The sequence below is a fragment of the Thermobia domestica genome, chromosome 1 (assembly GCF_964235325.1).
Source record: "Thermobia domestica chromosome 1, izTheDome1.hap1.1, whole genome shotgun sequence".
NCBI classification, from domain to species: Eukaryota; Metazoa; Arthropoda; class Insecta; order Zygentoma; family Lepismatidae; genus Thermobia; species Thermobia domestica.
This window is the reverse complement of record NC_137454.1, coordinates 1299269-1324514: the sequence shown is the minus strand read 5'-3', so window position 1 is coordinate 1324514 and position 25246 is coordinate 1299269. Positions and strand designations below refer to the sequence as shown.

General features: G+C 36.3%; 1 protein-coding gene across 3 annotated transcripts in view; it reads right to left on the bottom strand.

Moving 5' to 3' along the window:
• Positions 1-25246, bottom strand: part of gudu (Armadillo repeat-containing protein gudu) — a 71677-nt gene that overhangs the window by 32435 nt on the left and 13996 nt on the right. For all 3 annotated transcript variants that reach the window (XM_081754372.1, XM_081754375.1, XM_081754373.1), the window contains exons 3-7: positions 24013-24159; positions 14370-14579; positions 10679-10927; positions 3100-3210; positions 1428-1652 (exon numbers count right to left, since the gene is read on the bottom strand). In XM_081754372.1, coding sequence (XP_081610498.1) covers positions 1428-1652; positions 3100-3210; positions 10679-10927; positions 14370-14579; positions 24013-24159 — 942 coding nt within the window. The remainder of the gene's footprint in view (positions 1-1427; positions 1653-3099; positions 3211-10678; positions 10928-14369; positions 14580-24012; positions 24160-25246) is intronic.

Here is a 25246-nt window from a genome sequence, read left to right as displayed (position 1 = left end):
AATGCAGAGATCTTATTAAACGCTTGCAGAGACATGGGTTTAGAAGTAAATGCAGAGAAAACTAAATACATGGAAGTGAGTCGGGACCGGAATACAGCAAATTATGGATGCGTTAAAATATTAAATAATACTTTTGATAAAGTGGGTACTTTCAAATATTTAGGATCAATATTAACAGACGAGAATCATATTCACGAAGAAATTAAATGTCGATTAAAAGCAGGGAATTCGTGTTACTATTCGGTACAAAATCTCTTGTCGTCGCGAATTCTGTCGAGGAATTTGAAGCTTAAAATATATAAAATGATAATCATGCCTGTTGTTCTGTACGGTTGCGAAACCTGGTCATTACTCTGAAGGAAGAACATAGACTGAAAGTATTTGAGAACAAGATCCTGAGACGAATATTCGGACCCAAGAGGAACGGGAATAGGGAGCGGCGGAAACTTCATAACGAGGAACTACATAATTTATATGGTTTACCCAACATTGTTAGGGTCGTCAAGTCTAGGAGGCTTAGGTGGGCAGGTCATGTAGCTAAAATGGAAGAAAGTAGAAATGCTTTCAAAGTCTTGACTGGAAGATCAATCGGAAAACGACCATTAGGAAGATCTAGGCGCAGATGGGAGGACAATATTAAGATGGATCTCGCAGAGATAGGAATACAAAGTAGAAACTGGATCCAATTGGCTGAGGATATAAGTCAGTGAAGAGCTTTTTTGAACGCGGCATTGAACTTCCTGGTTCCATATGCCATAGAATTAGTTAGTTAAAACTCAAAGATTTCATTTCATTTTTTTGTTTTTACCGTACATCAATTTTTAACACAGGATTTCGATATGAAAAAAATGTGTGCCAAGATTGTTCCAATGAATCTTGCGAATTTTTACAGAAAAAAACATTCCTGTGGTTTCTCAGTCTCCCTATTTGCCGGATCTCAGTCATTACTTCTTTTTATTCCCTTTGCTCAGAAACCACCTTGAGGGTGTCATTATTTAGTATTTTGGGTAATATCCAGAAAGGCGTACTCGACCAGGAACAACGCCTCCATCTCTGCGTTACTGCTCAAGGGAATAACCTTGATTTGTAAAAATACTAAAATTTACGGTTAACAGAAGATCAGTCACTACTTTTCTAACACACCTCGTATAAGCAACAATGAACACACTGACGTGTGTATTCATATTCATTATGAAAGTATGGATTCTTCGCGTACAATTAGTAGTTACGATAAAGAACAACAAGTTGATCGAAAATTAACTTTTTAAAAATGGAATGTTCCATGAGTTTTCTTGCGAACAATCGCGTATCTACATCAATTTTATTTTTCGTTTACACACTTCTAGGAGTTTCTTTGTTCTGGTTTCCTACCTCACCTTAACTTAAAATTACTAATTCAGTTCTTTTAGTTATAAGCTAGCATTTACCTCCTCGTCTGTGTCACTCAACATGCTACAAAGAATTCCAACGGCGCCCAGACCCTGCAATAACTGAACGTTTTCAGGGCTAATAGCACATTTCCAAACGGCTCCTGTAGCTGCTGCTATCAGACGCTTGTTGTTTTTGTTGCTGCCGTCTTTCAAAATATTAACAAGCGGTTCTAGACCCCCATGTTGTCGCACCAAATCTCTTGTGCCTTTAGCTTCTGCACACTGTAAATAGGTAGGGAACAATTTACTTATTTTCCATTAGAAAAGTATAATATACTAAATTGCAGCGCTATAAAATAATCAAAAGTTTTGTGGAACAGAGAAACTATTCACTACCGATTAGGTTAAAAAAAAAAAAAAAAGAAAGAAAGAAAGAAAAAAAGAAAAAAGAAAAAGAAAAAGTTATCAACACATTTTCTCTGTTCTTACTTCCGAAAATGACTACAGAAAAAATAATAATGTTGAAATATGAGATTATTTCTAAGGTTCTAATTTAGGGGTGTAGTTTCATTGTGAACGTGAGTTTATGTGTCTATTAGTGAATCGTCTCATGCACTTGGAAAGCCTAGCACAAACAGATTTCTCTGACACATACCTAGTAAGTTCTGATGAGGATGAAACTTCCAATTAAATGCTTTTAATTACTGCTCAGTTCCAACCCTGATATAGTTCTTGTTGGTGGTGAATTATTACCTCGGAGACAGAGTACTAATGATTAGTAGTCCTTTACTAGTCATATAGGGCCTTATGCAGAGTCGTTCTGACGCGTGATTAATGCCATACTAAAGAGTTCGACTAACATATGTATCCTACAGTAGTCAGGTCTGTAGTATGACGCTAATCATACGTCAAAACGACTCTGCGTAAGGCCGATAGTGGTTATGCCGAACACCCACTGTTTTGGCGGTGTTAAACTTGAAGAGTATATAACTTTTTGCTGTGCTGAAATAACTCCATGAACTATCTAAACTGCATCAACTCCCGGATCTGTCGGAACTCCCCTTTCTTGAAATTACCTAATATTTTATATCAGGATCTTTGCTGAGGTTGATAAGCTAAAAGTTCGTAGACATAACGTAAAGCCACGTGCAGTAATAAAAGTATTCCGACTCCTGGTTCCAGAAGTTCCAGAACGAAATTTCGGAATTTAGAAAGAAAGAAGTATGTCTGTGTCACCTTTTCGGAATAAGTTCAATTATGTACGTAGACCTGTCATAAGCGCATAAGACAAATTCACAGACATGATTGTATAACAGAGTTTACATCGTGATCAAATTTTTCAGATACAGCTGTTTACAAGTGAAATTAATTCCGTATTTTCTTATTTCATAAACTACAATGAGAATCAGATTTAACTTGAAAATAAAATCTAAGATTGGTACTACAATAAAAACGTTTACTTCTAAATTATCATATAATTAACTATTTTTAAAGTATCTTTCAAGATGGTTTTAGCGTAGAAATCAAAATCAAGCAGTACTGTTCTTCATTATCTACAGAACACTAAGCGTACGTTCTCCATTTTAAAAATGTCCTTCGTTAGCAACTTTTCATTATACTTACAATCCTCAGCAAACAATAAACATTTCCTGATAAAGTGGAAAGTGAAAATAAAGATCTAATTAATAAAGTTAAAGAGGTTAAAAGGTGAAAAATTATGCTTCCTTACCCTAAATATTGCCTTTGCACAAAGCTTTTGAAGTTCCTTATTCTCTCCAGTCAAGTTTCCAACGAGATCTTCAATCATCCCTTCTGTCTCGATTGCAAGTTGGTACGACGGCTGATAAAGAACACAACACAAATGGATTATAGATTACACACAAAAAAGTTAAGTCAAACAATAGAGAAAACACCATTTTATGTTCAATGTAAAGAAATGATGCAACTGATTTAATCCCATGAATATTGAGGGAATTGACTCTCACTGTGATTGTTAATCTTAAAATAATTTTTTCCTTCCATTAAACACGGTAGCTGCAGAGTGAACAAGAAAAGAATGTTCAATATGTGGTTTTGTCCTCAACCAGTGTTTGTTTTCAGTCCTATTCTTACCAGAAAGGAAAGCATTTCGGAATCAAAACTCCTCTTCCAGTTCCGGAAATGAAATTATTTTCTCAAAAATACTGCACTGTTAATTTTATTTATTAGCAGTCCAAAGACTATAATTTTTAAATGAAAGTGAATATTATCTAACAACAGTAATGCTAATATTTCCAATAAAAATGCAGAACTATTTATTGTTGTATCCTAGAATGCGTAGTGGTGGACAGACAACGATACATAATTACTACTTGTTACGATGTTGATCTAACAGGATACAATAAGCTCATCAAAAATAAATAAATAAAAGATAAAAAAGTAAATGCAAAATACTTAAAATTATGAAGTTTAAGCACTATGGCCTTTGTTACCCCTACCTGTGAATCAAGAATACTGAGATAAATATTTACAAATGATGCAAATTATAGAAATCATCATCTCTACATTATATCAAGTATTTTCCGTGTACAGTTTTCGGACTATTCGTGTCGTGCAGTATTTTCGTGGTAATATCAGGGGAATGGTAATGCTGAACACACACATACACACACACACACACACATATATATATATATATATATATATATATATATATATATATATATATATATATATATATATATATATAGAGAGAGAGAGAGAGAGAGAGAGAGAGAGAGAGAGAGAGATAATAGATAGATAGACAGATAGATATAGATAGATTTAGATATAGATATAGATATAGATAGATAGATAGATACATAGATATTACGTGCAAGAAAAAATTGTGTGATACAAAATATATATTTTGAAATTTATATTTTTGTGTATTATTCAAACTACAACAAGAGTTTGTTCTGAAATTATGGTGATAATATGTATTGTGCAATATCACGAAGAATTACATATATTCTTACGCAAATGTAAGAATATTAAATTTATTAATTTGTGTACATGAGCATGGGAGAGTATTATAAAATTTTATATTAATACGCATGAATACGTGCAAGTATGTTAATGCATGGAACTCACGGACACAATGTTGTGCACTACAAATTTATTTGGAAGCGAATCGAACCAGGGACCTCATACACCAGAGAAAACGCTCTACCATTGAATCACTGTACCACCCTAATTTTTTGTTTTAAAACAGCATGAATAAAATGTCCACATGTCCATACATACGGCAATATTACTGGAGAGAATGCACTTACAAAATGAAGTTGCTCATAAAAACAAAACACGTACAACCCCTCACAGATATAACAGTAAAATAAAACAGCAACCTAGCTGTGGAATGGGTCAATAAAAAGTGAGTGTCCACTTTCAATTAATTTTTTTTTTTTTTTTTTTTTAATCTTATAAAAGTGTAAAATTCTGTACTGCAATAAGGGAAGCATACTCTACTGTTCACCAATAACTAAGTATGAAGGTCACAAAACCATAGGATGAATCCAGCTATATGCGGGGTAGAGTAAGTTGTATAGTAGTTTTTGCAATTGTGTCCCTTCTCTCCAAATTGATCTGCACACACTTCACAGGGTTTCCACTTATTTGGCGAGCACGAATTCCCTGACTTTTCTACGTCATAAAGTATTTTCCAGATCTATATATAATGTACAAAGACAACTATACAGTTGCAGATCAGGGGTTTCTTATCTACTATGCATGTACGTGTTAATAGTGTGTATGTAAACTGAGATGTTTTACAAATCAAATTAATTGATTTTATAAAGTATCCTCTATCCAAGCCAGATGAGGTAAAAAGAGAAATCCAGGAGACCTATAATTCAAAACTATTCTAAAAAAATATCCGTATTTAAAATTCTCTAGTTTTCCATGATTTGAATTCCCTGAATTCTTCAGGATTTCTAGATCGGTAAGAATTCTGACTTCACCTTTCTCACCTTGAAACAAACAGATGAGAGGTCAGTAAAAATTTGCCGAAAAACTTTACATGACAGGAAGTAACGTATGTCATACGAATGTTCTACGCGGCCTTTTGTAAGATAATAATTTGATTTGTCTTCCTCAAGTATATTTAGTGTGTGTTTCAACATTTCTTGAAGCACTATGGTTAGTGCTTCTCTCAAGTCTGAAGTTTTTCTATTTCTAAAAAAGAATCAGCTGACGAGGCTATAAACGTGTCTGAGTTTCTGAATGATAGAAAGAATTAACTGAAAGTTAAGAGAAAATGAATATTCAGGTCACTTTGTTATATTCAAACTTGAAAGAAAAATACGGAGAATATGAACGGAACTGTTTGAAAAGATCAATGCCTAGACATTCGAATGACTATAGAAATCATTAAAAGTGACAAAGACTGGTAAGCAACTTCATACATGAAGAACATGATGAAGTGGATTTCCTAAAACACTTTAGGTTTCTAGACCACGCTACGCATAAGTATGTCAGTCCGTCTATCTGTAGACAGGTAGAGAGATAGTTACAAACGGTTTTCTGGTATGGATTCAACGTCCTAAGAATAACACACAGAGTGGAAAATGATTGACTGGACTGAGAGTCGAGCCTGGGATCTCTGGCTTACCATGCCGATGCGTTAACCATTACGCCACCCTGTCCGCTAAGCCAGTGGTCTCCATTCAGACCACATGGCTTGTGCCACAGACTAGCTGCTGTGCTTCGAGAATCTAGTGTTCATATATTAAGAACACCTTTTGACGGTTGTAATTTCATATGTATTAATGAAAGAACGAATAACTGAATTCGCAACAACAGAGTAAAAATCGGTTGTCTCCTCCTTCCATTAATATATATATATATGTCCTAAGAATAAGTTACATCTCCGTCCTTGTCTCTCCATTCCGGCCGGAAGTGGCAGAAAACTAGCATTTTCGGTTTCAAAGCTTATCGCTACAGAACAAACACGGTGAAAGATAGCGAGAAATTGGTTTCAGGTGTGGATTCAGCATATCAAAAATAGACTGTTTCTTTACCCTTATCATCTAACTTAAACCGGAAGTGGTTAAAATACCATATGAAACAAAATCTTTAATATATAGCGAGAAAGGGACTTTTGATATGAATTCGAATAGGTTCAATGTCGACTTGAACACCTTCATTGAAAGCGGAAGTTCTAGAAATCGATTTTGGTTTTAACTGCTTCTCAAAGAGCAAAAACAATAACAAACTGGAACTGATAATTCTATCAGTTCTATTTACTATATTTCACTCTATAGTTTGCAAGTCTACTATACACTCACAATGTGAAATTCAAATAAAACTCATTTGTTATCTCATAAGCAATTCTAGAGACATCTTTATTCGTAGAATTTAGTTTGTCTTCTATGTTCTTTACAAATCCCGAAAGTTAAAAGGGAAACATTTTCAAAGTGTGCACACTACAAACGAACAGCAGAGTTACCACTGGCCTACGCAACGAGACGAAAGGTCGCGGATTTACCACCACCACCCCCTCCTCCTTGAGCAAGATATTATGCAAAAATACAAATTTACCATATAAATAATGAAAGGAGAAAACAACCCATATTTTTACATAACAGATCCTCTATAGGTGCAACTTCTGTAAAGACACTTTCTCCACCCTCTCCGGCATACCGTGTCGATGCGTTAACCACTACGTCATCAAGTCCGCATCGCAGAACAGCTACTCTCTCTCTCACTCTCAAGGTCGGTGCTCTAATCTCGGACCACATGGGTTATACCACAGCCCCCTGCAGCTATTGGACAATCCTGTATCCACATACCGAGTACCTTATGACGGTTGTGATTTCATATATATATATATATATATACCAAAATGAGAGAGTGCACCGATCTCGACAGGGAGTGGCTGTTCTGCGAAGCGGACTGGCTGATGTAGTGGTTACCGCATCTGCACGGTACACCGGAGGTCCCGGGTCCGAGTCCCGGCCCAGTCAGTCACTTTTTCACTCTTCGTGTGTTAAAACATTTACCATATTAAAATATATATATACAGATACCTGAAATAACACGAAGTTGGGAGGTTGAACCTTTCCCCTTTGATGAAATTCTGCGTACGCTACTGAGGGTTACTATTTCAAATTAGGAATTATAATTTTTAGTCAGTCAAGTATAAGGGATGGCGTTCCTCGGCGAGCACAATATCTATGGGGAACTGGCGAAGCGTACTGTGACCTTTATGTAAAGTACCATTCCAGCATTTACCTAGTATGAATAAGGAAAATTTTACTCAGAATGGCTGGCCCGAAAAGGTTTTTACACTTTTCCGATCGAGTATTGGTCACTATTTCGAAGGATCAAAGTTCAGGGTTTCTACTGATTTGGAGAAATCTATTTCCCTGACAGATGTCGGATGACGTTCCCATATAAATAAGGAATAAATAATGGTGAATATTTATATATGAGAACATTTATTCTATAGAGACAAATAGTAACCAATTGCCAGTGGCGTACTTACGATTTTGTTTCGGTGGGGCTTTGCTAACTTTCGGGGGGGGTTTGCCTGAAAATGTGAAAATTCTGCAAGATATTTCATATACTTTACTATAGTAAGTAAGATTTCGGAGGGGGGGCTTAAGCCCGGAAGCCCCCCCCCCTAAATACGCCACTGCCAATTGCTCATACGTACATTCCACTTACCACCCATAAAAATTTGAGCAACGTTCCATACTGTGATTATTAATGGTTGACTAAGCTGACATTGGCGTACAATTAACGTTAGAAAAAATATATTTTATAAAATTTCCCTCACTCTCCCTGATTCCGGTCTTTTTCTCTGAGTTTCCCTAACCTGCACCATTTTCCCTGACCAGGTGAAATGAAAGTTCTATAGAGTGCAGACGCAACTATATTAGTGTAGTACTGCCAAACTCGCTGCAGCTACAGCCCTTTTAAGAGTTCTGTTCGGTCAGATGATTTGTTAATTGAGAAATACATGGCTACAATACTGACTCCAGTCGCCGTCTTCTTTGGATTCCTACATGGAGTTCACTATGTCTCAATTAGTTATTGCCTCAGGACATTGAGTCAACACCAAAAAAATTTTATGACCAGGAATAAAACTCAGAGTCTCAGTCATAACTGTCAAGTCCACTTTTACCTACAATAGCAATATTCTCTGAACCTGTTTGCTCAGATTGCTGTTAACGTATAAAATCCAATGCATCCTTCACGTCTGAAATAAATTACCGTTTCTCCTTCATTTCTTCAGTTTCAAAGTACTTTCCGATCTTAACAAAAAAATGGTTACTTACTACTGAATCCTCCCTTGGGAAGCCTAAAATATTTTTCAAGCGTTTCGGAACGCCAAGCTGATTCCGTCTTTAGTGGCAAGGTAACAAAGATAAAAACGGATAGGAGATAAAAGTGTAAAACAACGGATACGTACAACTAAGTAAATGCAACGTACGGAATGAATCCTGAAATGCCACGAGCAAAGCAAAGATAACTACTTATACATGAACAGGGTGTCTACTGAGTTTTAATTTCAAAATTCCAGTATATTCAGTATAACCATCAGCAAAATTCTTGTACCTAATACAATGACTTTTTTTAAAAAGTTCTTTAGGAATAATCACACTCTTGATTTCAGGTTTGTAATTGTTTTACCATCAAAAGAATATTTTATTGTTAATAAATTTAGTTAACCTTGATTTTTTTTAATACAATGACTTTTTAACATTTTTATAGGGCCTCCCAATTCCCCTCACAGCCCTCCACTCTACCCATTGCTTTAAATGTTTAATTACAAAATTAATACAACTCTTGCTCTGGAAAAAGTTACAATCTCAATGGATACAAGATTGTTTCTAAGACTATTAAAACAATTACAAAAAAGTATTGTTCACAAATTACCAGTTTTATGATTTTTCCAGTATGTAGATAAAAATTCCAGTATTTCCAGTATCAAAATTAAATTCCAGTATAATTCAAGTGTTTCCAGTATCAGTAGACACTCTGATGAAGGAGATAAAAATGTTTGGAAACAAAAGTTTGTGAAGCCGAAAGAAAATTATGTTATTTCTGTAACTAAGCTCGGCGAAGTGTTAGATACGGTTAAAAAAAAAAAAAAAAAAAAAAAGCTATGTCAAATAACAACAACAACAACAAAAGTTTCAAGTTTTTCTTTTTTGAAGACAGGGTGGTTGTTGGAAATTATATAGTTGTTGTTTAGTATCGTTTGGCTGGAAGTGTTATATTTCTGGGATTGAACCGAAATGTTAAGTTAATCTGTGAAATAATTTGATATTCGGGTTGTTACGAGGAGCGTCCAATAAGTTATCTACCTAGACAGGGAGAAATGCAGATGGACTCACCTGGTCATCACTGTTTTAAATGTAGTCCCCATGGAGGTCTATGCACCGTCGTCACTTAGTGAGCAGCGAAGAAATCCCAGAGAAAAAGAAATAGTCTTTAGCATGGCCTGCAAAGCACTGGGAAACAGTCTGTTCGATCTTGTTGTTGGTGTTGGAAACAACCTGTTGGTTTTTCCACTGCATGGACTCCTGCTTGCACTCAGGATCCCAATGGTCTATCCAGGTTTCGTCCTCTGTAACCAGTTAAGCCAGGAATTTATCCTGGTCCTTCTTCAATGTTCGGGTGTAACACAAACATTCGCTACGCGGTGTAACACAAACACTGCGGCCACTGCGTTTCTCCGACTGATCTCAAATTGCGCAGCGGGGTTCCCCACAGTGACCTTGGTGTGCACGTCAGACGTCATTATGCTCCACTCCTTTCTTCTTGTCTAGGTAGATAACTTATTGGACGCTCCTCGTATTTGTACAGTCAGAAACAGTATTAAATATAAGTTGGAGTTATCATTTTTTATAGCTCCAACTTATACTTAATACTGTTTCTGACTATACGTTAAGCTCGTAGTTTCTATTAAAGTTTATTGCGTTCTTAATTATTAAAATTAGTAGATACAAGAGCTTTTTCTGTAGTTTACAATAACTGAATAATAATTAGTGTAATTAGGGCTGATGAATAAAGCTATGTCAAAGGACCCAATTGAGGAAATGCTATTATGTGGTGTAAAGTCTTGTAAGTAAGTACTTTCACTATAAGGACATTAAGGGGTGATTAACATTAAAGTAATGAAGACGCTGCAGAAGTATTACAGTACATATAATCTCTCACGTACATTCTGTCCTGATTATTGCTCAGTGTGTGTGTTGGATGGCCAATGTTCCACACCTGTAACTTAAATAAGTCCATACCTCTAGGTTACAATCTACAAAAGAATATATCAATACACTTACCTCCGAAGCACATTCTTGAATCACTCCAACAATAGGCATAACAACTTCCACGTGAGATGATTTGAGCAACCTTGCGAGAAGCCGAATACCGCCGGCATTTTTGATGGCCAACTTGTTCTTTTTGGAGAGAGACAAAGACCAAAGCGCAGATGCAGCCGCTCGAGCAACATCCACCAATTCCTTTTGATCAACGTTCAGTTTCGAAGCAGGTGTTGTCAATGCCACGTTGTCCACGTCCAGAAGATCTACCTACAAAAGGAATTACGAAGGATTTCTTGTTTTATTTATGTATTCACAATCGTAGCTAAGTTGTTACCGGGAAATCCGGGTTCGACTTACGGTGAGAGTTTATTTGCATACGATTTCAGGTTAAGCTGTAGGTCCACATCTCATATAGGCTCGGTGCTGAAAAAGAATTTTAAACTTAAAATAACAAATTAATTACCGTAACTTTTTTGGAACTATGCTTTAAGAACGATCACAATACCTGAACAACATTCGATATATACTATCAGTGTGCGAATTGAAAAATTTTCCCAGGGGGGGATGAATTTCACCCATATGCGCACCCAGTCCTCCCACACACACACACACACACACATATATATATATATATATATATATATATACACTAACAAGTACAAGTACAAAACAGTTGAAATGTGAGATTCTATATATATAAAAGAGAACGTACAAAATCCTTTGTCCGCTCATCACGCTAATACGGCTGAACCAATTTCTTTCATTTTTGGGGGGTTATTAGGATTTGGACCCTAGATGGTTTTTATCATATCACTTTAATTTTTAATTACCAGTGTCTTGAGATAATTGACCATTCAAGTGTCCATAACGTACAAATCCTTTGTTATTAGTTCATCATAGGTAAAAATAAACGTATTTATATGCAACCCGCATGACCGTGTCACTCGGCGGGTTAACATAAATGACAGGCGATATACAGCGGAAAATAGCTTGAATCTTCTGTTTAAAATTTTTTAATTGATTTGCTTATTTTTACAGACACTTTTACAATATGCCAGCACCGGGATGACCGCAGCGAAGCGGGGCGGGTTAACATAAATGACAGGCGATATAATGTTAAGATTTACTGCAATCTTCTATGGTTTTTATCATATCACTTGAAAGCGAAAAAGTAAAAATTATCTAAGTAACAAAGTTTATTGCGTTCCGGGGTGACCGCAGCGAAGCGGGGTGAACGCTGCTAGTCTTTCATAAATTTTCACTCAAGTAATATTTAGGTTAGCTACGCAAAGTAAGAATTGTTCCCTTTTTCTATCTTATCTTTATGTCCATTTAAAAATACTCCAGATGGGAAAAAAGTTATCCCTGCCAGGGATAAAATTTTTCTTCTCCAGGGTGGGAAAGATTTTTGTCAGGGGGGGAAATCCCTGGCATCCCCCCCCGCCAATTTGCACCCTGTATACTATTACTATCAACATAACCTTAAAATCAGACAACTTATTAGAGACCCTACATTTGAATATAATAAAACTATATATATATATATAAGGTGTTTGAAAAGTCCCTTACCATCCTTTTAAAATCCGTACAGATGTATTTATATTGATGTAGGAAATGTACAATAGGGCTAGGGGCACACCTTTTGGATGATGGTTCGCGGATGGCCGCCATCTTGAATTTCATTTTTTCGTTTCAAATAATAGGTGGGTCATGTGATACATGACCTTACGCTAGAATTTGCTCAGGATGTCAAATCTTTATTTGGTGAGAAGTTATTCCTCTTTATTTGGTGATTATCTTTCTTTGCAGGTGGTGAACCATGCCGTTAACAATTGAGGACGCATCCAGATCGTCAAACTGTGAGGTGGAAGAAGTGCCCGTGCAGTGGAAGCCGATTTCAATCAGCGTCATTCACAACGTCACCCTGTTGGCGTGGGAGACCAGAGTTCGATTCCCGGTGGGACCTCATGTGGTTCGGATTCCACGTTAATCAGTAGGTCCACGTCTCATATAGCATCGCTGCTCAACGGGACGTTAAACTCAAAATCAACTCAACTCAACAACGTCACCCTGTGTCACATGTGGAGCACATTGTGTAACAGGTAAACATCAACTGTCGTTGTCCATAATTTCTCACCAAATAAAGATACTTGAAATCTGATTTCAGATTTGATATCCTGAGCAAATTCTAGCCTAAGGTCATGTACCACATGACCCACCATTCCCCAGCGCACCGAAAGAAAACTCGTTGCTACATAAAAGATATGATACCTATTCTCTGCTTGCTCATCCTATAGAATACAAGTACTGTCATAAGTTAGGAATTCGATATTCAGATTCCCTTCTCTCTCTAATTTATGGATAATGAAAAGTCCTTAATATGTACATTTCCTTAAGATCACAAATATCAACTCTCAATTGACGATTCTGAAGTGACGTTCAAATAATGACCTTAAACTATTCCACCACATAAGATGGACAAGCAGGGAATTTCACACTAATATCATATATAGCAATAAGTTGTTCTGTAAACATGAGGAATGCCTCGAAGACAAAACAAGATTTTGTGTCTTTTGAACGTTTTAAGGTACAAGAATTTTTATTTACTACTAGACGAACCTGCGCTCTCTACACAGCGCATCATTCACATATAAGCATGAATCTCCATGTCGTCACTGTACATTTGTACGTGTACTTTTACAGACACAAGTGAAAGATGTCTTGATAAAAATCGGCAAGCGGTACCACAAAGGGGAGATTTTTTCGATTATTTTTTCAATACTTCCGGTTGAAGTTTTTAATTCATGTATGATCAGTGTTTTCTATCTTCTTGCATGCAGTATGTAATAAGCAAATACATTACACACAAAATTAATTATAGTGTCAGCGATATATGGTGTTTATTGGGCAAAACATTCCAAACAATAAAGATACATCTTAGACTGGAGAAATGGGTATCCTTCGGTTTTCATTACCATTTGGCCATGAAACGAACGTCAGACAGATATACTAACCCCGTATACAAATGTGTGGCGTTGGAAAGTATAACTCGTAGGATACGATGTTTACTTTTTAAAAATTTCAACACTTTCAGTGTACCCCTAAAAAATGTAATAAAGAAATAACGACCATTTTTTTAAGAATATTCAATTGGAACTAAACAACCTACACAAAATTTGAAATCGATCAGTGAAAGCGGCATCTTTCTACAGCTTGTGGTTTCCGAGATAGCACTGTCAAAACAGTTAGCCACAAACATATAAACTTCTCTTGATCACAATCATATAAATCTAGCATTTTAATATACAGGGTGGGCCAAAAGTAGGTATACATTCCTGGATTGATCAAGTATAACATTCTAGTATGGATTTATTTGCTTCGACTCTTCCAAGCTTAAGATGTAATGTAAGTAAAAACACATTAAGAACAAATAATAAAGAAACTAAGTCTATCTGATGGATAACAATAAGAAATTATATAAAATGCAATGAGCTTATCAGTACGGTACTGTATACCTACTTTTGGGCCACCCTGTAAAGATTAATGTCCAGTTTCTTCTCCTGTTTTTAACCAAATTCAATATTAATATTTGCCTTAACTTTGTTATGTGAATGATTAAATGCCACAATTTCTCTTCCAGCATAATACACAGTTCTAAGTTTTTTTCTATAACAATGTTATATTAGTAAGAAATGACTTTTATACTTACTAGTTTTGGAATCCCATCACACTCCCTGAACTGTTTCCTTGCTTGTTTAACTCGTGCAACATTGGAGAGTGTGTCAGAGCCTAAGATTTGAAGTTCTCTCGAAGGCTCTGATAACACCTTCACAAGGATTGGAACGCCTCCTAAGTCAGTGATGTTGTAGCAAATATTTTCGTTCAAAGTTATTTGCTTCAGAACAAGAAGAGATCCAATCTAGAACACAAAAATAAACTAATTGTATTTTCAATGCAACTACACAGGAAATGTTGCTACAAATTAAGAAGGAAAGATTGCAATTTAAAGAGAAACAACAATCATTCATGATACTTAGGTGCATATATGGAGAAGTCTTTAAGCATAAAGTTAGGTAGGCATTTGTAAGGAAAAACACTTCAAGTGCTGTTTCAGAATGATTTGTTATTGCTGAATTCATATCTGCCGTATGCCATGCTGTACCATTCACTGTTTCTCAGAAAAATTCACTAAAAACAAAATGGCAGTCGAAAGCATTTTTTGTAATACACAGAACTCAAAATATGTTTTTGTTCAACAAAAGTTTGCACACCGCTCTATACAATTTCTATTACAGTTGGCATGAATATTATTCAGTGTCAATAAAAGCAATTGCTGGACTCAAAACATTCAAGCATCTAGTTGTCAGTGTCACCAACCTATTACAAAATTATTTTTCCCGATGTATTCCTTGCCGTTCAACGTATCTGCGCCAAGCTTGATATGAACGTTATTCGATACCGTAGGAACATCATTTTCTTGAAACGGCACTGCATCAATTTGTTGGGAATTTGGTATGTGAAGTACATGATATATTGTACCAAACTGTAGATTTTATATCAGGTCGAACGTGAAAATTCTGATCAAATTTCAGTTACTGATTCATGCAAGTGTCACTCAACTTCCTACATTTGCAAGACGCTATGATTTTTTTTTTTTTTTTTTTTTTTTTTTTTTTCAGTTGCAGCGAACTGTCTTGCATTAAGTGGTACAGGTACAGGTAATCAACTCCTCACAAGCATCTGGAGTTGGCGGCAATGCTAACAAATGAGGGACAAGAGAATTATTTTCCATCCAATTCTTAAAGGGGAAGGCAGAACTGGATGCTGCAAATAGGCTTGTCTCCACACTAATGTCTGGTAATAAGAACACTGTACGTAAAAGTAAAGAGAATTTCTGGTTGGTAGCAATTTCTCTATTGTAATGTTCCTGACGAACATATTCGACCAAACTTCATTGATGTTGTCAGTATTCAGCGCGCCATACACTTTGCAGAAGACAATTTCAGCATTCTAATGGTGTGGTCGCTAAGGACTATCATATCAACTCCTAATCCTTTCTGCTCCTTGCTGTCCCTGCTTTCATCCACAGTTTCTGGCATGACATCATGTGAAAGTAACTAACCAGAAGGACTAAGATGTCAATGTCTCTTGCCGAGACAACAATGCTTCTTGCTCTGCTTTTAACATACTGCAAAATGATCCTGATGTCAGCTTCGTCTTTAGCCTGCAAGTCACTAGTTTCATGACGCCACCTGCAGCAATATGGTCTTGTTGGATGGTACTTGCAGAATCAGCTGGTGTTAGAGAAATTTAGCGAGATCTGCTTTGCTGTTATCGTCAATAATAAAGTTCTCATACTTTGTAGGAAGAGGCACGTCTCTGCTATCTATTGCTTCCTGATTCCCATAGAGACTTTCCATGGGTTACTCTTGATTAAGTGATGGCAGCAACGATCAAAGTGATATCAATGCACTGGAATTGTTCCCCACTTTGGAAAATATTTTGAACTAAAGTATCTGCAAGGTCTCCCAAATTATGTGCTACCTGTGGCTTTCCAATTACTATTGGCCTGTCCATCAATGATTAGCTGTAATTCGCCGTCAAAGTCTATAGCGTCAAGTTTGTTTGGACAAGAAATACGATCAGTTAATAATCATGCAAGAATTGTTTTTTGAGCCTGAGCGAAGCTGCACCAGAGATAGAGAAACAATGAAGAGTTCATGGGCCATAATGTTAAAGTTCCTGGACATCCTGCTTCATATGCAGCAATGAGTCGCTGCAGAATGTTCCTATTCGCTGTTTTCATCTTACTGTTTCACTTCATATAGAGGTGCAAAGGTCAGATACTTGTTTTGAGGCAGCTTGTCCTTAAAACTTATCGTTCTTTCTTCAGTTGGCAGAAGCCTGTCCTTCACAAAGGCATCCAACCGTTCTTGTTATTTCTCCTCCTCTGAAATAACATCTGAAATGGGCACATGTTCAAATTTTCTAGGAACAAGCAATACATCTCGGTTTGGCACAGCAACGATGTCATAACAATCCTGCTTATAGATTTGAAGCTTTTTCTTGAATGTGGCTCTTCTGCTCTTATATGATGATAGTACCCAGCATGTGCTTTTACTGCTAAGTCACAATATCTATTCCACCTTCATTTAGTTGAATAACGTGCACCTTGCTTGGAGATTCTCTGATCTCACTGATTAACCATTCTACAGCAATACCTGTTTCAGCTGAATTTTGTTTCTTTTTGATGCAATTCGCTGAAACATTTTGAAGCAGTTTGGATGGTATTTTCCTTCCGCTGCAGTAAGATCAGTAACTTCGGCTAGTCGTGTACGGACGGGCGTGTAGATCATATTGGAACAAATTCAATATATGATTACTCATATTGAATGGAGTCACAGAGCATAACGTTCCTTTAATATTAGAGTTCTAGCAGAAGAAGCAAAACTTCTACTTGATTGCTGATGAGTTTCTCAGCTTTTTGGGTAATATGCGACTTTCGGATCCTATGCTGTTAGCTCTCTTTTGTCCTATGCTGTCAGCTCTATTTTGTAGTCGCTGAATCTTAGTGTTGCTTATGAAGAATGAAAAACATGACTTAACGCCACCACAGTACATTGACTCCTGATTTGATGTCAGTGTCAAGCAGTTTATTTCTTGTCTCGAAAGCTTGACTTAACGTCTTTAGACCTCGTTCAATGACGCACATTAATCTCTCGCTTCTTTCTTACAGATAAGGTCTTTTCAACATCGGGCTTCTCATTCCTTTTGAAGCAGCAAACAGCTTCCATGTTGGAATCTGAATAATATCGTCAACTCAGAAACAGAAGAAAATCCGAAACTACTGTAATGACACCAGCACTTATGAATGAAAGAACAGGAGATTAATGATAGCGTTGACTTTATTTTCCGTAAACTAAATCACCTCAAAAATACGTCATAATGACAAAAGACATAGATCATTTTAATAACAAAAATGATATACCTTGCCTTTCGTCATTACAACATATTTTTGAGGTGACTTAGTTTACGGAAAATAAAGTCAACGCTGACATTGGTAAACAATGACGAAAGGTAAACCAAGATTATAAGCATGGAAGTTCAATACACTACTCTGCCTTGACTTTATATTTATCTGAACTATAAACAAACAACTTTTAACAGAATGCGGATTTCAAATTTATTTTATTAAAATTTCTACTTTTATATCATATTTCGTCGTGAGTAATGTTAGTTGCAGTGAACCTAAGTTCTAAGTCTACTACCATCTAGCGATTTTCATACAACTTTGAAATGTATTTGTTAATCTCGATACATAAAAGATTACGTAGTGCCTACATTTTTTCTGGTGAATATTACAAAACAACGGAGACCTAAACTCGGTGGCATACGGTGGATCTGTGTTATGCAGACATCGAATTTTGTGAAAATGCTGTATGATAACTTTTAATCGAAAATGGCTACTAGGTTAGAGATTCTTTACTTTGGTGCCCAAAATATGAATTAAAGAAATCAAAACTTATTCAGTTTAATCCAAAAATCTCCTCGTACCTTTCACTTTCAACGAGTTTCTTCAGTAAATGAAAGGGATAAAAGGGGAAACAAAAATTAAAAGATAAAAGTAAAGAATACAGACTACTACTTTTTCAGTTAGAGTCGCGTCAACTTTACCGCTTCTATCTACCGTGAACTACACTTTAGCCTTGCACGAAGTTAGATTCTAATTATCCGCATGCATCCAATAAATTAATCACACTAATAAAAACTGGAATCCAACTCCTATCCAAGCCATCCAACTTTGAATTTAATCGAAGCGATAGGCTTTCACAGCTTCCTCTTCAATATTTCTCTTGGATTTTTTTTTTTTTTTTTCAAAATCTTTTATTCTTTAACATCATGCATTTCTTTTCAAATGGTGAAATAAGGAGTTCACTTTTATTATCCTCATTTCTATAAGGGATATTAAAATGAAAGCAGCTTGCTGACCCCAGTGCCACTGCGTAGAGATATACTGATGCCAAGCATACATGTTAATGTACAGTACTGTTTTAAAGAATAAGCAATGAAAAATGGTATTTACTATCGCAGTCCCTCCAAATCGAATCAACGCGCGGTTATCCAGTTCCTCAGTGCGAAAGGCTGTTAACCCACTGATGTGTTTAGACGATGAAGAATATGCACGGTGAAGCATGGATCTAAAAAACAACTTTGTCGATTCAGCCAAAATGTTCCATGAAAGATGTGAAGAAAGAACAGACACGCAATATTCACGCCAAACCCAAATGGTTGTAGCAGAGGATACCCATGCAGACGAGTGAGCATTCGTTTCCTATCGGAGCAATTCAATACGAGCGTTGGTACTTCCCAAACGATAGTGAAGTAGCTTGATTATCACAAGGTGTTCGCTCAGTAGGCTCCATGGATGTTTATAGAACAGAAGTTGCAGCACGTTCCTCTGAAAACTTGTCACGTTGCCATTTAGAGAGGATTATTTTCTCACGTATATTAGTGCTGCAGATGAATTGTGATGTCACCACTTTGAACCAAACTCAAAAACATCAACTATGCTCTGCAAACCTCTTTGTCGCCACAGCCGAAGAAATTCAAATCTCAAGTCATAGTGACTGTCTTCACTGATTGTCACACACCACTTGTAGATCTCTATATTAAGGTTCATGCACGAATAATGGCACCAATTCTCTGCTTTCAGTCGACATTTAATTTCTTCCTGGATATAGTTTTCGCCTGTTAATATTGATCCTAGATATTTGAAAGTTTGAACTTGGTTGAAAGTATTACTTGATATTTTGACGATCCACAATTTGCAGTACTACGATCCCGGCAAACTTCGAAGTCGTTAATTTTCTCTGTATTTACTTCTAAACCCACGTCCCTGCAAGTCCTTGTTCTCCTATTATCCCTTGTCAGATTTACATGCCATAACCTAGTGAATACCATTCAACTCTAGGCCCTGGCTGCTATCTTGATTTTCCTTATAGCGTAATGGTGACAACGCATTTTCTTATTTCAGGCCATTCTCGACGTGAGAACTCGTGGACAGAATTTTTCCTACTAGGATTTTACTTTGGAATTATTTAAACACACCTTAATTAATCTAACTAGCTTTTTCGGTGGTATTATACATTCTGTAAGAATGTCATACAATGTTTCCCTTCTAACCGAGTAATAGGTCTTTTTAAAATCAATAAATAATTGATGTACCAGGGTATTGTATTCCCATTTCTTTTCGAGTATTTGTCGAATGGTAAATATCTGATCGATAATTGATCGATTTCGTCTAAATCCGCACTGATAATTTCCAATAATTTGATCTGCGTATGGGGTCAATCTTGCTAATAGAATATTTAACAGGATTTTATAGGATGTTCACAGAAGAGAAATGCCTTGATAATTAGTACAATCAGTTTTGTCGCCTTTCTTGTGAATTTGAACAGTGATTATTGTTTCTACGCTTGTGGCAATTCCTCCTTGTTATAGATAAGGAGAATAAGTTTGTGTATCTTGTTCCACAATTCTTCTCTTCCAGCTAAAATTAACCCGGCAATTCCCATAGCGTTACTTATAAAGATTAAACATTCTCGCAAATAAAAGTTTTTATTTAGGCACTCCTTAATACATATTTCATATTATTTTGAGAAACTCATACCCCGGTACCATGGTGTCACCTACAGGTGACACTGGACAATACGTGTACAAACTAAACTTAATGAGAATGGAAGTTTTATTGTAAGTATATATGGTTCTCGTGTACATGTTTTGAATGCAACAAAAATTCAACCTATATAAGAGATTGCACGCACATTACAACAAATATCCAGCATAAATTGAGGTTCAAAAACCACAGCAGTTCATGAAACAGTTTGAACGCCATCACACTGAGAGTTTGTTTGCCTTTTCTGTCAACCTTGCGTTCGGATTTGAAAAAAAAAAAAAAAATCATAGGTCGGCATTATGGAACTTATACCAGCAATGCTATTGTAACCCAACCTCGCACTTTCCAGATATTATTCTAGTTCTCTTGTGGCAGAAACCGCATCTTCTTTGGGGACAATCCATACGGTCGTGATCTTCAAAACTTCCACTATTTCGCTGTTCCAATGAAACTCTCGATGAAACAGGTGATGTACACACAACACTTTTCTTAGCACGTTTCCCATATTTTTGGCAATAGGCTTGCACTACTGCTCTCCTCAAATCACAATATGTAAATCGACTCCCAGTGGTTGGGGTTCTAAATATTAGCCAAGGATTCTGGCACGCTGCGTCGATTCCGAAAGCAAACAAAGGGAACCACCACTTTTTACCCCGGTAACCTATGCGCATACGGTGAACATTTTCGTCAAACCTATCTACCCCTCCCATGTATCTGTTATATTTTTGTATAACTGACGGGCATTCAATTTGAATCTTTCTTCTTTTCGATTCGATCATTCCTATTCTATCAACTTTCGAAACTGGGAGTGGGGAGTGACAGTTAGACGCAATAGTCACTACACTATTATCATTCCACTTGACAATCGTAATGTCTTTGGTGCACTTGAAAGACATGGATCTTCGATTCATTTTCTTTAGCAGATGTGTGTCTTCGACAGGGCATTTCTGAGTTCTGTTTTCCCTAATAGTTCCTGTTCCACCAGTGTTACGGTTTGAAAGTTCTGTTAGAAGGGGCAACGATGTAAAGAAGTTGTCAAAATACAGATTATAAGGACCTAATTCACGAGGAAGACGTGATTCCATCTCGAGTACAACAGCAGCTCCCAAAACGAATTCGTCTTCCTTGGGTAAATGAGCAGATTTAGATCCTTGATAAGGCTGAAATGTGATCAGGTATCCCTCGCGTGTAGCAGCAGACCACACTTTGTAACCAAAGCGCAAAGGCTTGCCATGGATATGCTGTTTGGTGCCATGGCGACCAAAATAAGGGATTATGGTTTCATCTATAGATATACGAGAGGAACTTACTTTTTTTAAATTGTTAGTAAATTTCTTATTTAGAATTGTAAAATATGCCCTAACTTTGCCAAATTTGTCATTTTCTGGGAGATTTAGGTTGTTTGACAGGTGAACATACTTTTGAATTTCAAAAAATGGATTTCTTCTCATACCGAGGTACTAGTTTGAACCATCTTGTTGTGAGTATCAGCCTTGATTTCCCACAACATACGTAAGTATTTTGGTGTCAGAAAACCTGTTAAAAGCAGAATCGCAATATAAACCCTAAACTCATGTCGAGTGCGTGATTGTTTTGTGAAGCATATCTATTTGACATTTCACAAATGTGTTCAATAACTTCATCAGAAAAAAAGTTCAAAGCACTCCGTTGGAGAAACTATCAAGTCCTTGTTATGAGAAATCACTTCATCTTTGTCTCCCCGTCCACATTGGCTTCTGAATACCTCGCGTCTTCCGGACCACTCTCTACGTTCAGAGATAAAACTGGAATGTTTAGTCACTGATTTACTCGTTTGCTTCCCTTTCTTGTAAGGCACATCACCACTATTATAAACACTTTTCTCCCTCTCAGCATATTTTGTGTGTTCATCTTCAACTTCTTGTGAAGTAATGTTTGCTTCAACAGAAGACCTCAAAACTCTTGGCGGTAGTCGATTCATATCAGCCACATCTTCATCCCCGCTGTCTTCTTCAGTGTTATAATCATCTTCAGGAGGAATTAGAACTATTTCTTGTAGTTCAATTCAGATTCGTTTTCTTCCAAACAGTCGAGAATTTCATGGAGCTTCAAGCTAAAAAAAAGGATATATTTTTTTGAATAAAGTAATCTTGGAATCACTGTAACAAACAATTATTTTGTATAAAATATCAGATGAATTCGAATCTCTAAAATTCCAAAATAATATGAAATGCCTGCGGGATAAGTAGTTTTCACGACTGAAGCAAGAGATATATTCGGAACCAAACTTTGGCTGCTTTGGATTCGCACATATTCATTGGATATTAGGTTGAATGGAACCTGAGAAGTCTCTTTTAGTTGATAGCAAAAAAAATGTAAACGAAATGAAATAAAAGCTCTACAAAAGGTGCATATTCCTTGCAAGAAAATTCTGCACCGAATGAAAACTAAATTTATTAGTTTATTGACGGTAAATATTACTAAATTTTTTCTACCAATGTAGAAGGTAACTAGTTGCGTATTTTCGTCTGTACAAGGGACAAAATATCACCAAACAGCATCTTGACTTCTTATCTTTTATCACACAAGTAGACTAACTTTACCTAACACAAATAGTAATATACAAGGCGGGCCTTTTTTTTACCCTTTCTATTGCCACAAGTGAATAAGTTACGTACATCTCTCTCTCTTTCTCCCCTCTCTGTCTCTCTCTCTCTCACACACACAGACACACAAAAGCACAATATTGCAGGTTATACGATAGTAGTACTTATTACATTCTTCAATACAAAAAGTAGCTCTATATCCCAGTGTCACCTGTAGGTGACAACGGAAATTCAACTGGTCATAAGATAAATTAGAGTTTAGATTTCTTTTCCACACAACAAATATTATCACTAACTGATACTTGAATAAAAATACTATAACATTTATATTGCACCCACTCACCTTCTGTGACTGGTAGAAGTGTCATTTCGGACACACCTGCTCATCTTGTAAAATTTCGGTGACGCCATTCTAGAAACATCAATGCAGGAGTTTCCACTAGATGGCTTTCGAGTTCTAGTACCACTCATTTGTTTGTTTAAGGAAAGTTGTTCACCCTTTGACAATTGAAATTAAGTTTCAAGAAAAATAAATTAAATTACATGCATCCAAAGTAGTGTCACCTGTAGGTGACACTGGGAACTGCCGGGTTAACTCAGCTGGAATTTCACCTACAAAACATTCATCACGTACCATCAATTCTTTCAAGGTACAGCCAATCGAAAGAGAAGTGATCATAATAAGTTATTAACTACAGAAAATAGATCTCAGGCTTGTTGTTTTCGATTCTGGGTATCCAGGTACAAATGTCAAGATAATGTAACAGATCTCTCTTGAAGTAAGACAAACAATATAATACTTAAGTATATTGGAAGAATGAATCGCCATTCCTCATTTTATACATAATAATTTGTATCACAGCAAATACAATCATTATCGAAATCATGTAGAAGATGCAGTAACAAGAGACAGCGTAGCATCTTAAAAAAAAAAAAAAAAAAAAAAAAGCGACTATGTAATTATATATACTATATTCTGTACAAAGAATGTATTATTACCACACATTTACTTTTAAACTACTATTATTATTAAGGAACTACACAAAGACGCTACGTAACTAAGAAAAACACTGTTCGTGATAGTTACTAACCTTGCACTTGAGATCATCTGTTTCCAGAAGATTGATGAGTACTTCTAAACCACCAATATCTCGGATGGCCACGTGACAGATCTCCAAAGACAAATCCAGGTCTCTCAAGCAACATAGTGAGATCAAGGTTGCTGTTTGGTTACCAGACTGTCAAATAAAACAAAAGCTTTTTTCTTAGAATGCAATATTAACGAGCGATTCTGTAGTAAGACATTACAAAAATAAATATATCGTAATAAAAAATAAAAGTAATGAATGTTTCCTGAATAACTGTCGAGAAAAAATATTCGGATTGAGTTAACTTTTGCTTCCCACAATAAATATTTTCTGCTTATTAGCACATATGTTTCCAAATTGAAGATCTCAATTAAATCCAACAAGCTGTTAAATTAAAACGAATTTTTTAAATCCAACAAGCTGTTAAATTGAAACGAATTTTAAAAAGTACAAATTATTGGTATGGTTCTTCGACCAATTTAACTGGCTCCAGTACCTCCATATGGTCACTTAGAAACGCAAGTGAAGAATCAGCTAACAGGAAACACTAACGAAAACTAACACTTCTAGCGTACGTTATAGAATCGAGAGTCTCATGATTGTCATGGTTGTGAGTCACCATACGTCCATTGTGTTTACTGCGAAGTAGGACTTTCCATTACCACAAGTATAATATAGTTGTTTTCTTTTGAGTTTAGCGTTCCTCTCAGCATCAAGGCTACATTGAACGTAGATTAAAATTTAATGTTAAATCCCCATCCCATGGGCTCACTCGGAATCGAACCTGGGTATGCTAACCACTTAGCCATGGGAGCTCTATACCATACGCTAAACAGAAATTGCTTTTTCTTCATTCATCTAATCTTAAAAATAAGCCCACATCAAAAAATAGTTTTTTTTTTTTCTTTCTTTAAAAACATACTTTCCTGAAATGTTAAGTCTGAGTGTACTCATCAATGTTTAGACAGGGCATAAAGAAGAAACCTCCCACCACTGAGGCAGATCACAAGGAAAGGCATTGAACAGAGTACTGATCACTTTAATTCCCTTGTTATCACTCAAATGAATGTGTGCCAGTCCCAGACATCACATTTCATACTTCAGATATTTCCCCTCAACCGAAGATGTTAACAACCGCCCTAGAAATTGATGAGAATTGTTATGGATACTGGAAGTAAGCCTCAAACAGTCGAAAAATGTCGTTTCGATGAGTGATCAGCTAGCAGAAGGACATGAG